At 49.8% G+C, this 15195-nt stretch overlaps 1 protein-coding gene across 4 annotated transcripts in view; it reads left to right on the forward strand.

Moving 5' to 3' along the window:
• MYO18B (myosin XVIIIB) overlaps positions 1 to 15195 on the forward strand; it is a 258865-nt gene that overhangs the window by 115319 nt on the left and 128351 nt on the right. For all 4 annotated transcript variants that reach the window (XM_089322921.1, XM_089322923.1, XM_089322922.1 and 1 more), the window contains exons 26-27: positions 11464 to 11583; positions 12278 to 12386. In XM_089322921.1, the coding sequence (XP_089179047.1) occupies positions 11464 to 11583; positions 12278 to 12386 (229 nt within the window). The remainder of the gene's footprint in view (positions 1 to 11463; positions 11584 to 12277; positions 12387 to 15195) is intronic.

Raw genomic sequence — 15195 nt, forward strand, 5'->3', positions numbered from 1 at the left:
GTCAGGTTCACTTTCTGGACCTTCGCGGAAAAACCTCCTGACCCTTCAAGAGAGCCACCTACAACAATGCGGATCATGGTCATGATGTACTGTCAAAGAAAGTGATCGCCAATGGATATCTGAAGCCACAGAGCTTGCTGAATCTCCAACACACACACACACACACACATACACACATACACACACCCCAGATCATCCTGAATCTCTCTCACACACACACCCCAGGTCATCCTGAATCTCTCTCTCTCACACACACACACCCCAGATCACCCTGAATCTCACACACACACCCCAGGTCATCCTGAATCTCACACACACACACACACACCCCGGGTCATCCTGAATCTCTCACACACACCCCAGGTCATCCTGAATCTCACACATACACACACACACACACACCCCAGGTCATCCTGAATCTCACACACACACACACACCCGTGGTAGGGCTTACATTATAAGTCTGGCTCAGTAAGAGATCAGTAATAACTAATAAGGAAGTCTACCAGGAATCCCAGGAATAACAAGATACTGTTAGTGACAGTGCTGTGAATGTCACTTCTCTCCCCAGAATATCTTTGTGCACTGTGCTCACCCTCCTTGTGGTGTGAGATGATCCGGTGCCTATGTGAGGAGAGGGAGGAAGGAAGTGAAGGCTCTGTGATACAGCACAAGGCTACTCTGTGAGAGTTACCTGGATAAATCATTGCACTACTGCAACAGGCAACCTGATAGCCATGGAGTCACCCACTGGTTAAGGGCTGGATCTAGGGGACAAAGGGCCGAGCCAGTCCCAGGCAGGACGGAGCAGGCTCACATTAAATCCCAATGCTGCTCAGACCAGCGTACAATCGAGAACTTACGGAGTTTCTGTAGTTTTCCACTGATATTCTCAGACCATGCACTGTTGCCTACAGATCCATACAGCTAAAGTCGTGGAAAGTGAAACCGTGGATCCACCGAATCTAAAATATGACACCAGACATATTAAGTTTCTAAATTTACAGGCTGTTGCTCTGCAGAGAGTTGGGGCATATGTCTCTATAGCTACGGGGTTAAAGTTATCTGTGGATAATAACACCGAATTCAGGGTAGTGGTTACCTGTGGAAATGGGCGAAGGTTGGGGTTGTATGACTGTGCTGCTGGGGTACTGTTGCTGATTTTTTTTCTTGAGTGTAGAGTTTATGGGTAGGTGGGTGAGGGAGGGATGAGGACATGAGCCAGACACTTCCTGCCCCCAGAGAAGGCTGCTGCCAATGACAGAGAAAATCATAAGCTCCTAAGTGGTTTAATACCCTCTAACATGGTGCATGTCAGGGAGCTCTGGGTAGACCAAGGAGGAGCTGTTGGAGGGGACTCTGTTGCTGCCCCACTTCAACCTTTCAGGATTGGAGTAAGAGATAGATGGAAATAGGGCACTGCCATCTATTGGTTCACCTCCCAAATGCCTGTAACAGCCAGAAGGCTGAAACTGGTAGCTAGGGATACAATCCAAGGCTCCCACATGGATGGCAGAAGCCCAGTCACTGGGCTGTCACTGCTGCCTCCCAGGGTGCACATTGGCAGGAAACTGGAGTTAGGAGCAGAGCTGAGAACTGTACCCCATAATTCTGGCATGGGACATGGGTGTCCCAACCAGCATCTTAACTGCTGGGCCAAACACCCACCCCCAAACTAGAACTTTCTACAGCCAGGAAGATCTGGTGTTGTAATTGCTGATGCTATTAGTTGGTTTTGTTGATGGATGAGTTGATGATGAAGCCAACAGAACTCGGCCTTCTTGTCCTGTTCGCAGTCCGGGGTGGAGCTGGCTGGCTCCTGTGGGGACGCAGAGTGAAATCTGAGAAGGGATTATCTCTTTGTCACGTGATCCCTTTGAGATTGTGGTTGTCCTCTCCAGCAAGGGTTCTCTGTCTGCTCAACCCATGTCTGCTCCTGCAGCCGCATTAAGGTGTCAGCTATGGAATCGGCCCTGGAAGAGAAAGCAGGGGCTGAATGGGTACCGAAGCAGCACAAGTTGGAGGAGCTGGGCTGAGGCTGCAGCCCTGTTGAGGAACAGACTGTAAGGAGGAGAGGGACTGACACGTAGCAGCCCCACACCTTGTTCTCGTCCCCAGCGCTGCCTAACCTCTCTTGCTGGAAGCAGCAATGGGTAGAATAGCAGAGTGAGAACCCAGAGACGTGGGAGTTGGCTGGGACTAGCCCTGTGGAAATTCCTGCCGGCTGAGCTGTCATTTGATGCCGTCTTTCATCTTGAACTGTGAGGTCAGACCTGGAATTTGGGAGGCACTGGCAGTGCGGGAAGATTCGCAGGCATGTGATGAATGACTGTCCTTAGCATCTGGGGCTAATGACATTAGCTCAGGAGACACCTGGGGAAGGAAGGGAAGTCGCTCAGGCTTCTGAGACTTGAGCTAAGCAAACCCATGTCAACCCCTATGGAAGATGCTACCCAGGCTCTTTGCATCTTTGTTTGTGTCACACATGGTTACAAACAGGGGTCTGGGACCCTGAAAAAAACTAAGACTTAAAAGCAGAGAAAGAGCAAAGGAAATAAGAGCTGAAGAACAAGAGGGAAAATGCAAATCCACCACCGGCTGCCAGCAGGCATCGCTGCCTTTACATGTGCTGCGCCCTCTGCCTGGGACACACCCCTCCAATCTAGTCACCTGGTTAGCATCCCTGCACCCCTCTTTCTGCAGGAGCCCCTCTTTGATGCTACAAAGATGTGTTGGAGCCTACAGGTGTGGCCACAAGCCCTGTGCTTGCCCTCTTGGCATTGACTGACGACTTAATAATTATTTTTAAAACATTTTATTTTAGATACAGAGATGTCCCATCCACTGGCTCATTCTCCAAATGCCTGCAGTTTTTCGGATTGTACAGTAGTACCATGTTGTCATTTTGTTCTTAGGATTTATTTGAAACATAGAGTGAAAGAGACAGAGAGCTAGAGAGAGATCTTCCTTTCACTAGTTCATTCTTCAGATGATCACAAGGGCTGGGGCTGGGCCAGGCCAAAGCTAGGAGCCAGCAGCTCCACCTGAATCTCCCAGGTGGGTGCAGGGACCCAAACACTTGGGGTATCTTCAGATACTTTCCCAGGAGCATTAGCATGGAGCAGGATCGGAAGTGGAGCAGCTAGGACTCAAACCAGACTGGCTACTAACATTGTCATTTTAATATGGGCTTGTCCACTTTTTTTTTTTTTTTTTTGCTGATCAGTTATGCTGTTTGACAAAGTGGTCTTTCAGGTCTCTTTTTAAATTAATTATTTGTTTGAGAAGGAGAGAGAGAAATTGATTGACCCCAACCACTGGTTCACTCTCCAAATGCCCACAATGGAGGTGCTGGACTGGGACTGAAGAACTCAACCCAGGTCTCCCATGGGGAAGGCAGGAGCTCAATGGCTCGAGCCATCACCAGTGCCTCCCAGGGTCTGCATTGGCAGGAAGCTGGAGTCAGGAGCTGGAGATGAGCATGAAACCCAGGTCCTGTGATATGGAACATGGGCATCCTAACAGGTGTTTTGATTGCTAGGCCACTCACTCCCCTCCTACCCCCCGCCGAAGTGGAAGTGGTCGGGTCGCACAGTGGTCTTGCTGCTTTGGAGCCATGCTTTCTGTGCTAGAAAGTGTCCAAATCCTTTGCATGACTTTTTTAGAAAACAGATTGCTATTTTCGGGCCTCACATTCTGAGTCTGCAGGCTTGGGGTGGCCCTGGAGGCTCTGTGTTCCTAACCGAGTCTCACATAATGCTGCAGCCACTGGTCTGGAGATCACACTTTGAGTCAGGAGGCCACAGAAGGGGTAGAAGGTATCTGTTCCCTGTGGCTCTACTTTCTTAGATGGGAGGTGCTGGCAACAGTTGGGGATTGGATCCCCCTCAGGGCCATGCATCACAAAGGCACCCCTGCTCCGTTCCCTGCTCTGTTCGTGGCCTCTGCACTGCCCCCCTGCCCCCTCCCCAGTCTCAGTAGGAGGGAGTCGGTTATAGAATCCTGTTGTGTCTCGTCAAGCTCGGTGTGGCTAGGCTTATTAAAAAGACAACATTATTGCAAAATGATTTAAGTGCTTCATTTGGGAAAGAGCAGTGGAGGAGACGAGGAACCTCCGGGAAGGTGACTATAAATATTCTTCAAGCGTGCAAAATCTGCCTGGGCGCAAAGTAGGATTTTTTATTTTTATTTTTACAGGAAAGCAATGCTGTAGCTGCTTGCAGGAAATACCTATAAAGCAGGAGGAGCACACGGGAGCATAGGACAGGGTGGAGTGTGGAGTGTGGCGTCTCATTCCTGCTGTGGAATGTGTTCTGGGTGTTCCCTGAGATAGCATTCATGGCCCAGGGCTGAGGTCCATGCACTTGAGATTTCTGGCCTCATTCACCAGAGAGGTTTCTCTATTTGGTAGAGAAATTTTGTGTGTGTGTGTATGGGGGGGAGGGGATCTACCAGGATCCAGCAGGAGATTTAGGTCAGAAAGTCCACTCACAGAGCACCAGGGGAGTTTGGTCATGACGAGTCTTAGTGTGGTTATGGTTTATCTTTAAGGCACAAGTGGACATGATTGGCCAGGGTCAGGTTGTCCATTGGTGAGGGAGTCCAGACCCCATCCCAGGCTTTGGGACTCTTAATCCACACTCCCCTGTGAGTCTATTTGTAATCCATTCACTTCCTATCTGGTTTAGGATACAGTGTAGCTTAGGTGTTACTTTGTAGCACCTGTCTCCTTCCAATGGACAGCTAATGCAAAGGCATGTTCACAAACGACCCTAGTGGGGCTAGCTGGGGCCCTCAGAGAAACGTATGTCAGCAATGTTTTTTCTGTGTGCCTCGGTTTCCCCGTACAAAAGCCAGAACCACAGTCTGTTCCCTCCCTACTGTGCAATACTGGTGAAGATACTGAAGACTCTACAAGATAAGGAAGTAGTCCAGAGACCTGACCTTGTATGAGGACATTGCAAAAAGTTCCTGGAAAATGTTTATTATTTTTTTAAAAAAAGCATGGATTTCAAAAAAGCAATTTGTACCAAAAGAAACTTTTAATTCCATGAACTTTTTTTGAGAGGTAGTGAGACAGAGTGAGAGAGACAGAAAGAAAGCTCTCATCTACTGGTTAATTCCCTAGATGCCTGCAGTGGGCCAGGCTGGGCCAAACTAAAGCTGGGAGCTGGCAACTCAATCCAGGTCTCCTGGCAGGGATCTAGCTACTTGAGCCATCACCTGTCATCTCCCAAGGTGTACATTAGAAAGCTGGAATCAGGAATGGAGCTGGGACTCAAATCCAGGCACTCTGATGCAATTTTAAAAAAAAATTTATGTATTTATTTGAAAGGCAGAGTTACAGAGAGGCAGAGAGAGAGAGAAAGAGGGAGAGAGAAAGAGAGAGAGAGAGAGGTTTTCTATCCACTGGTTCACTCCCCAGATGGCCACAATGGCTGGGGCTGTGCCAATCTGAAGCCAGGAGCCAGGAGCTTCTTCTGGGTCTCCCACATGGGTGCAGGGTCCCAAGCACTTGGGCCATCTTCCACTGCTTTCCCAGGCCATTAGCAGAGAGCTGGATCTGAAGTAGAGCAGCAGGGACTCAAACTGGTGCCCATATGGGATGCTGGCCCTGCAGGTGGCAGCTTTACCCACTATGCCACAGCGCCGGCCCCTCTGATGCAATCTTAACTGCTAGGCCTAACACCTGCTTCTCCACACCACAAACTTCTTTGGAGTCTCCTATATCTGGTGTGGAGGAAGAGAGTGGAGCCGCTCTGACTCAGACAACTGACTTTGTACCCTTTGGGCTCCAGGGTGGGTGGCAAAATTCTTCAAGGCTCTGAGCCTCTTTCTCATGTCAGCAAAATGATGATGGGAACAGTAACTTCCTCTTCAGAAGGCTGTGTGAGGATGTGCAGGTCAAATAGTTGCCACGGTGCCTGTTCTACCACAAGCCTTGTCACCATTGTTGCGCACCCACTCCCTAACCCCACCCCCACAAGCATCCTCTCCCAATAGACTGAATTCCTCAAAGACAATGCATCTTAAACCTTTCCTTACCCCTCAGTGTCTAGCACAAAGTGTGCAGTACAAATGCGATGAGCGAATGGCCTCATGCTGAATCTAATTACAAAAGCAACATTTAGTGAGTGATGCTTCTGCTGCTGCTTTGATTAAATCCTTGACCTGCATTACCTCATTCTAGCTTTAAATCTGACTGTGGAAAAGGGGCTTTTAACCCCATGCTGTAGATGAAGAAAGTGAAGCCTGAAGAGGTTCAGTGATTTATCCAATATCGTATAGCAGGTACATGACAGGGCTGGAATCTGAACCCAGGTCTGGCTGACTCCAGACAGGCTGTGATGGCAGAGGGAACGTCCACTCAGGCTGGGAGTGAGGTCCAAGGGGGTTTCTCAGCAGAGGTGTCTCGTAAGTAGCCGGGTGACAAGGTGGGTGAGGGACACATTCTAGGTGGAATGCACAGAAGGGGAGGGGTCTGGTCTGGCAGGTGCAACCCTGGTTATTAGAATGGCAGGTATTAGAATGGAGGGAGTGGCCACAGCTTTGAGCCAGGCCACAGGAATACATGAGAATCCTCTCAAAGGCTTGGACTCCACTCAGAGGGAAAGGCAGGACCAAGGATGTTCAAGATGAGGCTGGTGGGGGATGGGATTGCGAGGGATGGGATTGGAAGTGTTATTTTCTTTTGGGGGACAAAGCACTTGGTGAGTGCTAGAGGCCATTGAAGTCCCCTTCTAAGGCTCCTGCCCTCGCTGTCTGCACGCTCCCTGGAGGAGTCCCGAGGCCAGGCAGTGATGTGTGCTCCTGGGACCGTTCTCCTACCATTCTTAGAAAATGGCCCCATTTCCACAGATGGCCCGGGGCTCTGCAGCTCACCTCACTTCATTCCTGGATCCTCTTCTGCATGTATGAGTTTGTTCAATATGTGTTCTTTGAACCTTGAGAAGTTACGGATGAGGGCCTTGTGGAAACCGCCTGGCTGGGGCCCTTGGTGAATGTTTCCACGCTGAGCCACAGTCTCCTCATCTGCACCCTGGAGACCGAATCAGTGGTCACCTCCCACCGCCGCAGTGAGGCTTCCGTGGGTGAACCTGTGCCTAGCGCCAGGAAATTACTCTCCATCCATGGTCATGGTTACTATAGTTACCATCCATCATTGTTACTTAGTGGCAGGTGGTGTGTCCGGCTTGGACTCCTTCCTGGCAGAGAAATGCACAGTGTGTTGCCTGGGCTGGTGCATCCCTGGGGCAGCTTTGAGGTCTACCACGAAGACGGAGATTTGTCCTCATGGTCGTGGCAGCTTGGGGCAGTCTCATGAGACTAAAGCCATGGCTTAATCTCCTTGACAAACAGCTCACAGGCCAGCTGGTGCAGCAGCTGGGCCAGCCCTTCATCTACTGATCTATTTCATTTTTTCTTCTCATTGCTCAGGTTAATGGGGATGGGAGTGGAGGGTCCATGGGCTCCACACAGGCTCCCTTTGGCCAACAGAGTGGAGAAGTCTGGATCTTGCCCGGCCTTAGATTTGTACCCTGCTGGCTGTTGCACCTCACCTCTCTGAGGTGCTTCCTGTTCTGTTCCAAAGGGACAATGGCTTCTGCCCTGCTGACCCTCCAGAGGCCCAGGGTCGGGGGATTGAGTCAGACAGGGGATCCAGGATGCAGAGTGTTCGAGAGCCACAGGCTGGAGTCAGGCTGCCTGGGCTGGACGAAGTCGGCTGCTTAGCAGCTGCTACCCTCAGTCACTTCTTGATGCCTCAGACTCCTGCTCTGCGGAAAGGAAGAACAAAAATTCTCCTTCTCAGAAGGTATCTGACAGGCTTAAAAGATGGTGACTTTCGCAGTGTCTTGTGCACGTCTGTCCTTGGTTCGATGGGTGTGAGTTCTCCCCTGAGGGTCACCGTGAGCCGATCCTTTTGGGGTAAATTGAAGAGGACCCTAGGGGAGTGAAAGATCCCTGTTGACTGTTGTCTATGGGTAGGATGCTTTTTGGGTTTGAGAATTTTCAATTTCTTTTCTTTTTTTTTTTTTTAATTTCTAATTGACCCAGTAAGGTATACATACTTCTAGGGTATGGTGTGACATCTCGATCCGTGTAGACAAGGGAGTGATCAGGCCAGGGTAATTGGCATATCTCCCAGCTCAGATGTTTATCACTTTGTTTTGTTGGGAGCCTCTAAGCTCCCCTCTGCTAGCTGTTTTGAGATACATGATGAACTGTTGTTGATCAGAGTCGTGCTACTATGCTGTGGACCATGAGGTCAGCTCTCCTACCCAGGGCACCCCTGTACACAGTCACCATCCTCTCTCTCCATCTCCCCCTCCCCCACATTCTTCCCAGGCTCTGCTGTGAGTTTGAGAATTCTTAAATATAAAACACTGAGAACAGGGTCTGGCCAAGGCATGCAGGTACCCCTGTGATTTACTTGTTTCCCCGATTCTTCCATGGGCTCCTGATAGGCAGGAGTTGGCACACAGTAGGTGCTCACATAACACTGCTGGATCCATGAATGATCAGCCAGAGTGACAGCCCTGGGGACTCTCCATGTGTTCAACATTTAATGTTCCTTCAATCCCTGTCACCCCCTGCTCTCCAAAGCTGCAAATGATGCCAGTGCACAGGACATATTATTCCTCTGACTCCAGACAGAATGTGCTGGGCACTCATTCTTTGGAGCAGGCCCTGGGAGTCATTGTCCCTAAGTAGAAGGAGCGTTTCTGCTGATGTGGCCAAGAGGTGCATCCAAGGAGAGTTTCAGAATAATTTCTAGTTAATTGGTCCTTGAGTAATCTGCGAAGACCCTTCTGGGTTTGCAAATGAATCTTTCCCCCTTGTTAAATTGGTTTTCATTTTGCATCCCTTAATAGCTCTGGGCATGGTGCCCACTCCTCACCTCCAGGAAAAAGCCCCTGGGCCCCTCAGGGTGGGGACAGGGGCAGGTCAGGGGCTACTTGTCTGTGGAAGAGCTTTCTGTCATTCTCCCAATTTGAAAAGGCAAATTGTCCTTTGGGCTCCAGACTTCGGGTTCTGTAAAACTCAAAATTAATGCATTAAATTAATTTTCTTCTCCCCTTGCTCAGGCCAATTAGCACAAATTAAATTTCACTCTAATTGGCTGAGGCAGAGGCACCACAATCCTGGGGCTTGGGATGGATGCTGATTTCAGGGTTTGGGTGCCATCAGAGACTCCCTGGAGCATGCTGTCTGTGCTGTGTGGCCCTTGTGTGGTCCAGCTCAAGTGCCTTTGTATAAGTGACCCTTAGCTACCCAAAGCCAAGTGGGAGGCCATGGTCAGGCAGAGAGCCTGGCGATTTCTGTCGTAGTCACTCTTGAACTTCACTGTGCGTGAGACTGAAAGGTGAGTTGCTGGGCTCCTCTCAGAGATCTTGATCTGGGAGAGCTGCAGGTCCTGGGATTTTCACCGCAGTAACTATCCCAGCTCACTGCAAGGCAGGCACATCCCCAGCAGACTTTAAAGACAACAGGGACAGCACAAGGAGGCTGCGTCCCAGAGGGGGCCGGGAGCACTCTGGGAGCACCCCTCCTTCCTAACTGGTGGCTGTTCCATGGATCCCATGGACCTGAGTTTAGGTCTCGGTTCTACCATCTCTTGCTACTGACACAGAAGAATCCCCAAAGCCAATGGGAGGCATGGCTATAGAACCCCCAATGTCATGTCTGCTCATCCAACGTGCAGAAAGCTAGTCACTGACGCTGGTGAAAAGAGGGAGAGTTCATTGCAAAGTGCAGAGCAAGGCACTGGGCAGCTGTCACTTGATTTCGGGGCTCCCCAAGGAGTTAGGGGTGAAGGTTCTCACAGCTTGAAGTTGGGGTTGAGTGATACATGATCAGCTCATGTCCAGTTCCTGGTTGGTCTGCGGCACCCATCGCTCTTCTTCGATTGGTCAGCGATGTTGCATTCTTTAGGGAATTTGGGGTGCTTCCCCCAACCCTCCTCTTTGCTCTGTTTCTGCTGAAATCTGCAGTTGCCCCTGTGGTCCTAAAGTACAAGGCAGCTGGGCTGGAGGAGGGCAAGCGACAGAGAGGGTGAGAGGAGAGAGCAGCCCCAGGGTTTGGAGCACCACTGTTTTTTTTGACTCTTTTTGGAGAGTATGTTTTTCTGATGATGAAAGTGGTTAAAAATCAATGATGCAGAAATGCGTCCAAGGAAATGGGAGTCCCTGGGCACCCACACTTCCAGGGAAGCACCAGTCCATCTTAGCAGTTTAGGAAGGCTTTATTCTATGCCAGCACAAACAAGAAGGATCAGACCCATTGTGCTCTCTTGCCACTTGGCTTTTTCCCTCTTTGGGTGATAAATCTTGGGGATTTTTTGATGTCAGAACATATAGATCTGTAGCTGCTTTGCTTAAAGTTTTATTTTATTTAAAAGGTAGAAACACAGACACATACTATACACACAGACACAGACACACACTATACACACAGACACAGACACACATACACGCACAATCACCCATCGTTGGTTCAATTCCCAAATACCTGAAACACCCAGGGCCAGGCAAGGCACTATCAAGGAGCCAGGAATTCCATTTGGGTCTCTTGTGTACTTGAACTATCACCTGCTGCCTCCTAGCATGCACACTATCAGGAAACTAGAGTGTTGAGTGGAGCCGACACTTGAACTCAGGTGACCATTATGGGATACAGGCATCCTAAGTGGCACCTTAACCATCACACCAAATGCCTTCCCCTCATCTCTCTTGATTCTCACTGACAACCATGCGATTTCCAATGCAGAAACCCAATCTATCATTCCTGGTCTTTTTTTTTTTTTTTTTTGGCTTGTTTCCCCTCCACTGGTTTGACAGCACTTTAAAAAGCAACTGACTTTTATTAATTCCTTCCAAATCATTCAACCCAGTTTTCATGGAAACTCCTTGTCTAGTCATATTTTGTAGGTCTATGTAATATCTTACTGAATATACAATTACAGTAAAAATACAACTGGCAAAAATAGGTTGGGAACAAACACACACGCACACACACAGTTGGTATTGGATGTGTGTGGCTGCCACCTGGAAGGAGCAGATGGGCCAGGTGTGGCTGAGAGCAGGCAGGTGCACCGGGCGTCCATCAGGGGGAGAGTGTTGCTTGGTCTAGCAAGATAGAGCACTGGAAGTTGTTTAAGAAGAACTTCCGCCACGGTGGCTGTTTTGTAATTGACCACTGTGGGCCAGGGGTGTGCTCAGTCTTCTCTCTTACTGTAAGTCATGCTGTAAGTCATGCCTCCCCGGTTAACACTGAGAACACTGACAGACAGACATCCTGCCTGGTTGAACATGTAGCTAGTGAGCGAGTGTTGGACCAAGAACTGCACACCAGTGGGTTGCTTTCCCGTGGCAGCCAGGGCGATCCCGTGGAGTACACAAGGGGCGAGAGGGGATGGTGGCCCCGAGAGTGACTTTTCTTTGGTCACCCCATCCCCCACCCCAGATTGCTGACTTGACCACGGAGCTTGCTGACGAGCGCTTCAAAGGCGACGTGGCCTGCCAGGTACTGGAGAGCGAGCGGGCAGAGCGGCTGCAGGCCTCCCAGGAACTCCAGGAGCTCAAGGTGAGTGGGCAGGGGTGGCCAGACAGGGTGGCCGGCTGGCAGGGGTCGGCCTGCACCCTGTGCCCACATCCAGGGTTAGTAAGATGCACAGGTTGACTGAGTTCCATGTACAAGATCCTGGGGGGATGGGTAGTTCTCCCAGAGGCTTGGTTTTGGAGGTGCCACGGAGGCACTGTCCTTGGCTATGAAGTCGCTATGGTCTGGGATTGTGCAGAAGGTGGATACTGCCTGGCCTTGGCGGTGTTTTTGGATCACGACCATGCAGGGGGCAGGCAGTCCCTGGCCGTGGAGGCACCATGGGTGCACTGAGGTCAGTGGCTCCATTGGTTTGGCCTCTGGCTGGGGACCTAATGGCAGATGATAATGTGGCAGCAGCATGTACAGGGGAGAGAGCAAGAGCAAGGAGAGAGAGAGGAGAGAGAGAGAGAGAGCAAGAGAGCCCGCTGCAGGGCAGGAAGTCAGAGCAAGGGAGAGGGCCCAGGCTTACTCCTTTGACATCAGCTTTTCCCAAGAACGAACTCAGGGACTCCAGAAAGGTTCCCTTAATTCTTTCCCAAGGCACAGCCTCGGTGACCTAAGAGGCCCCACCTCTGAATGTCACCGGACTGAAGACCAAGCTCCTGACACGGGGGCCCTTGGGGGACAAACTCAAAGCCCATCCCAACCGTAGCAGACCCAGAGCCCTGTCTTTCAGAGCAAGTATGAGCAAGTCCAGAAGAAGCTGGGAGAAGTGGAGAAGCAGTTGGAAGAAGCCCAGCAGAAAATCCAGTTGAGTGACTTGGAAAGGAATCGCCCTGGAGGAGGTGAGCTGCCTGGAACTCGGGGGTTGGGCGCTGGGGAACAAGGTTGCTGTTTTATCTCTATCATTCATTCATTCAGGGATACCCCCTGAGCACTTATTGTGTGCTGGGTGTTGTGTTAGGGCCTGGGACTTTGGCAGAGCAAACAGGCGCAGCCCCTGTGTTCCAGGAGCTCCCAGTCTCATGGGACAGGCTGGAATGGAACAGGTGACCCAATGAGGGCTCAAATGAGAAGTTTATCATTGTGGCTGGAGCTGTTTGTAATAATGCAAGGATGGAAAAAGTGGGTCTGTGGGAAGGCACCTTCATACTTACACATTTTTAAATGTGAATGTGAATGAGTCAGCTTGGAAGTTAAAAGTGAGACCCGTGAAATCGAATTTCTGGATTTGAACCTTGATTCCATCTTCGGATGATTGGATTTGGGCCAAGCAATTGTTGTGCCTTGGTTTCTTCATCTTTCAGATGGAGGTGATGATAGATTAATAGAAGAAGGTACAGCCCTGCGGGTGGCACAGAGCACGAAACAGATACTAGCTGCTTTATTGTTGTACTACTATTAATGGTGAAATTGCTAACCGTCCTTTTAACAACCAATAGGACACAAACGACTGCTCTTCCAGTTTGAGAGCTGATAAAGCTGTGTCAGGCACTCAGCAGGCATTGAGTGATGAGAAGGTGCGAGAACTCTTACTCTCCGCCCGCAATGCACCGGCTCAGAAGTGCCCTTCTCCCGCAATTGCCCGAGGACACCTCTCTTACGGTTGGCTGGCGTGGTGACATGGCTGTCAGCTTGCCACTGCGCCTCTCACTCTCCCCAGCCTAACAGAGCCAGGTGGAAAGGATGCCTAGTGTGTCAGCTTCTATAAAATCCTTCCATCACCCCTTCTGCATCCACAGAGAATGGATGCCCTTGAAATGTTGGGGATATACCCAGATGAAGGCAAATCAGGAGTGTGTGTGTGCGTATGTGTGAGTGTGTGTGTGTGTGTGTGTGTGGATAGTGCCATTTCCCCAGCGGAGTCTCAGCACCAGTTTCGTCCAGTTGAGATTCATGTCAACAATTGTGCTCCCCAGTTTGTTTTCTATGGGAAGATTGGGGAGTGGACGAAGGAAGGAGATACGTTTGGCTCCCAGGGACATTCATCATGATGCTAAATAGGCTCTCAGCTCTGGCTGCTCATTCCAGGAAGCCAACCCACAAATATTTTGTTTTTCATTATGAAAGTAATACGTACTCATTACAGAAAAATCTCTAAAGTATGGGAAAGTTGAAAGAAGCAATAAAACACTTTAATCATATCCGCCACAATGGCACCACAGCCTCCTCTATGGATCGAGCTGGGGTATAAATTATAAAAAATGTTTTCCCTTTATGCATGGCTAAATATTTAAAGAGAATCTCGTATGATATGCACCCAGTGCGGACTTGGACTCTGTGGGGGAGTACAGGAGAATTTTACTTGGGCTCTGCTCTCCAGAAACTTGGAATGCTAGCCTGGAGATCACGTGAACCCAGGAAGGCAGTGACCAGATGTAAGGGGCTGAATGACACCTGCTGATTGAGTGCCACCAGGGGCGGGGGGCGGCGCTGAGGAGGGCAAGACAGTTTCCTCACCTGGCCTGCTCGTGTTGCCCACTCGTGTCACTTGTCCACAGCCTGGCCTGATGCAGAGCTCAGAACTGCCCCCTAATGTTCCCTCTTGCTTTGCAGTCTGTGGTGCCTGCTGCTATGAGACACTTTCCTGATGGGGACACGGGCTTCTTCTCCCCTCGTATTGTTTATTTTGATGGCAATTTGAACAAATGTTAACTCCTTACTATTATGTCATTCTCTTAGATTAGTGATGTGGAAATCCCTATTGGGGTCATCTCTTCCAAGACCTTAACTGTATCCTCCATCCATTCATACAACCTCCTTTCATTGATTTATCCAGCTGTCAATCCACTCATCTCTCTATCCATCAATCATCCACCCATCCACCCACCATTCCTTCTGTTCACCCAACTGTCCACCTGTTAATCCTCTACCCTGCCATCTACCCAACCATACACATCCATCCATCCACCTATCCAATGAGAATAGTTGAACACTTACTATATGGTAGGCATTGGAGTGTGTTCTGAAGGAACAATGATTAATGAGATAAATTTGTTGCCCTTATGAACTTGAGTCCTCTTTTGGATTTTCTTATAAGGTCTCTGATCCTACTGGGGTGCAGCTGTATTTGCATGTTTTTTTCTACCACTAGATTATCTTGGAAGTAGATGGAAAGGTTTCTTATTCATTTCATTATCCTTTGTGTGTAGTTCAAACTCACATGCGCAATCAGTACTAGGATGAATGGACACACAGATGCACAGATGAACAAGTAGATGGTCTCTCTCTAATTTTTTTAAAGATTTGTTTATTTGGCTGGTGCCGCGGCTCACTAGGTTAATCCTCCGCCTGCGGCGCTGGCACCCCAGGTTCTAGTCCTGGTTGGGGCACTGGATTCTGTCCCGGTTGCTCCTCTTCCAGTCCAGCTCTCTGCTGTGGCCCAGGAAGGCAGTGGAGGATGGCCCAGGTGCTTGGGCTCTGCACCCGCATGGGAGACCAGGAGGAAGCACCTGGCTCCTGGCTTCGGATCAGCGCAGCACACCGGCCGCAGCAGCCATTTGGGGGGTGAACCAATGGAAAAAGGAAGACCTTTCTCTCTGTCTATCTCTCTCTCTCTCACTGTCTAACTCTGCCTGTCAAAAAAAAAAAGAGATTTGTTTATTTATTTGAAAGGCAAGAGTTACAGAGAGGCAGAGAGAGAGAGAGAGAGAG

Source organism: Oryctolagus cuniculus, chromosome 21 (genome assembly GCF_051225735.1).
Source record: "Oryctolagus cuniculus isolate XC-2025 breed Fujian yellow rabbit chromosome 21, ASM5122573v1, whole genome shotgun sequence".
In the NCBI taxonomy this organism is placed as follows: domain Eukaryota; kingdom Metazoa; phylum Chordata; class Mammalia; order Lagomorpha; family Leporidae; genus Oryctolagus; species Oryctolagus cuniculus.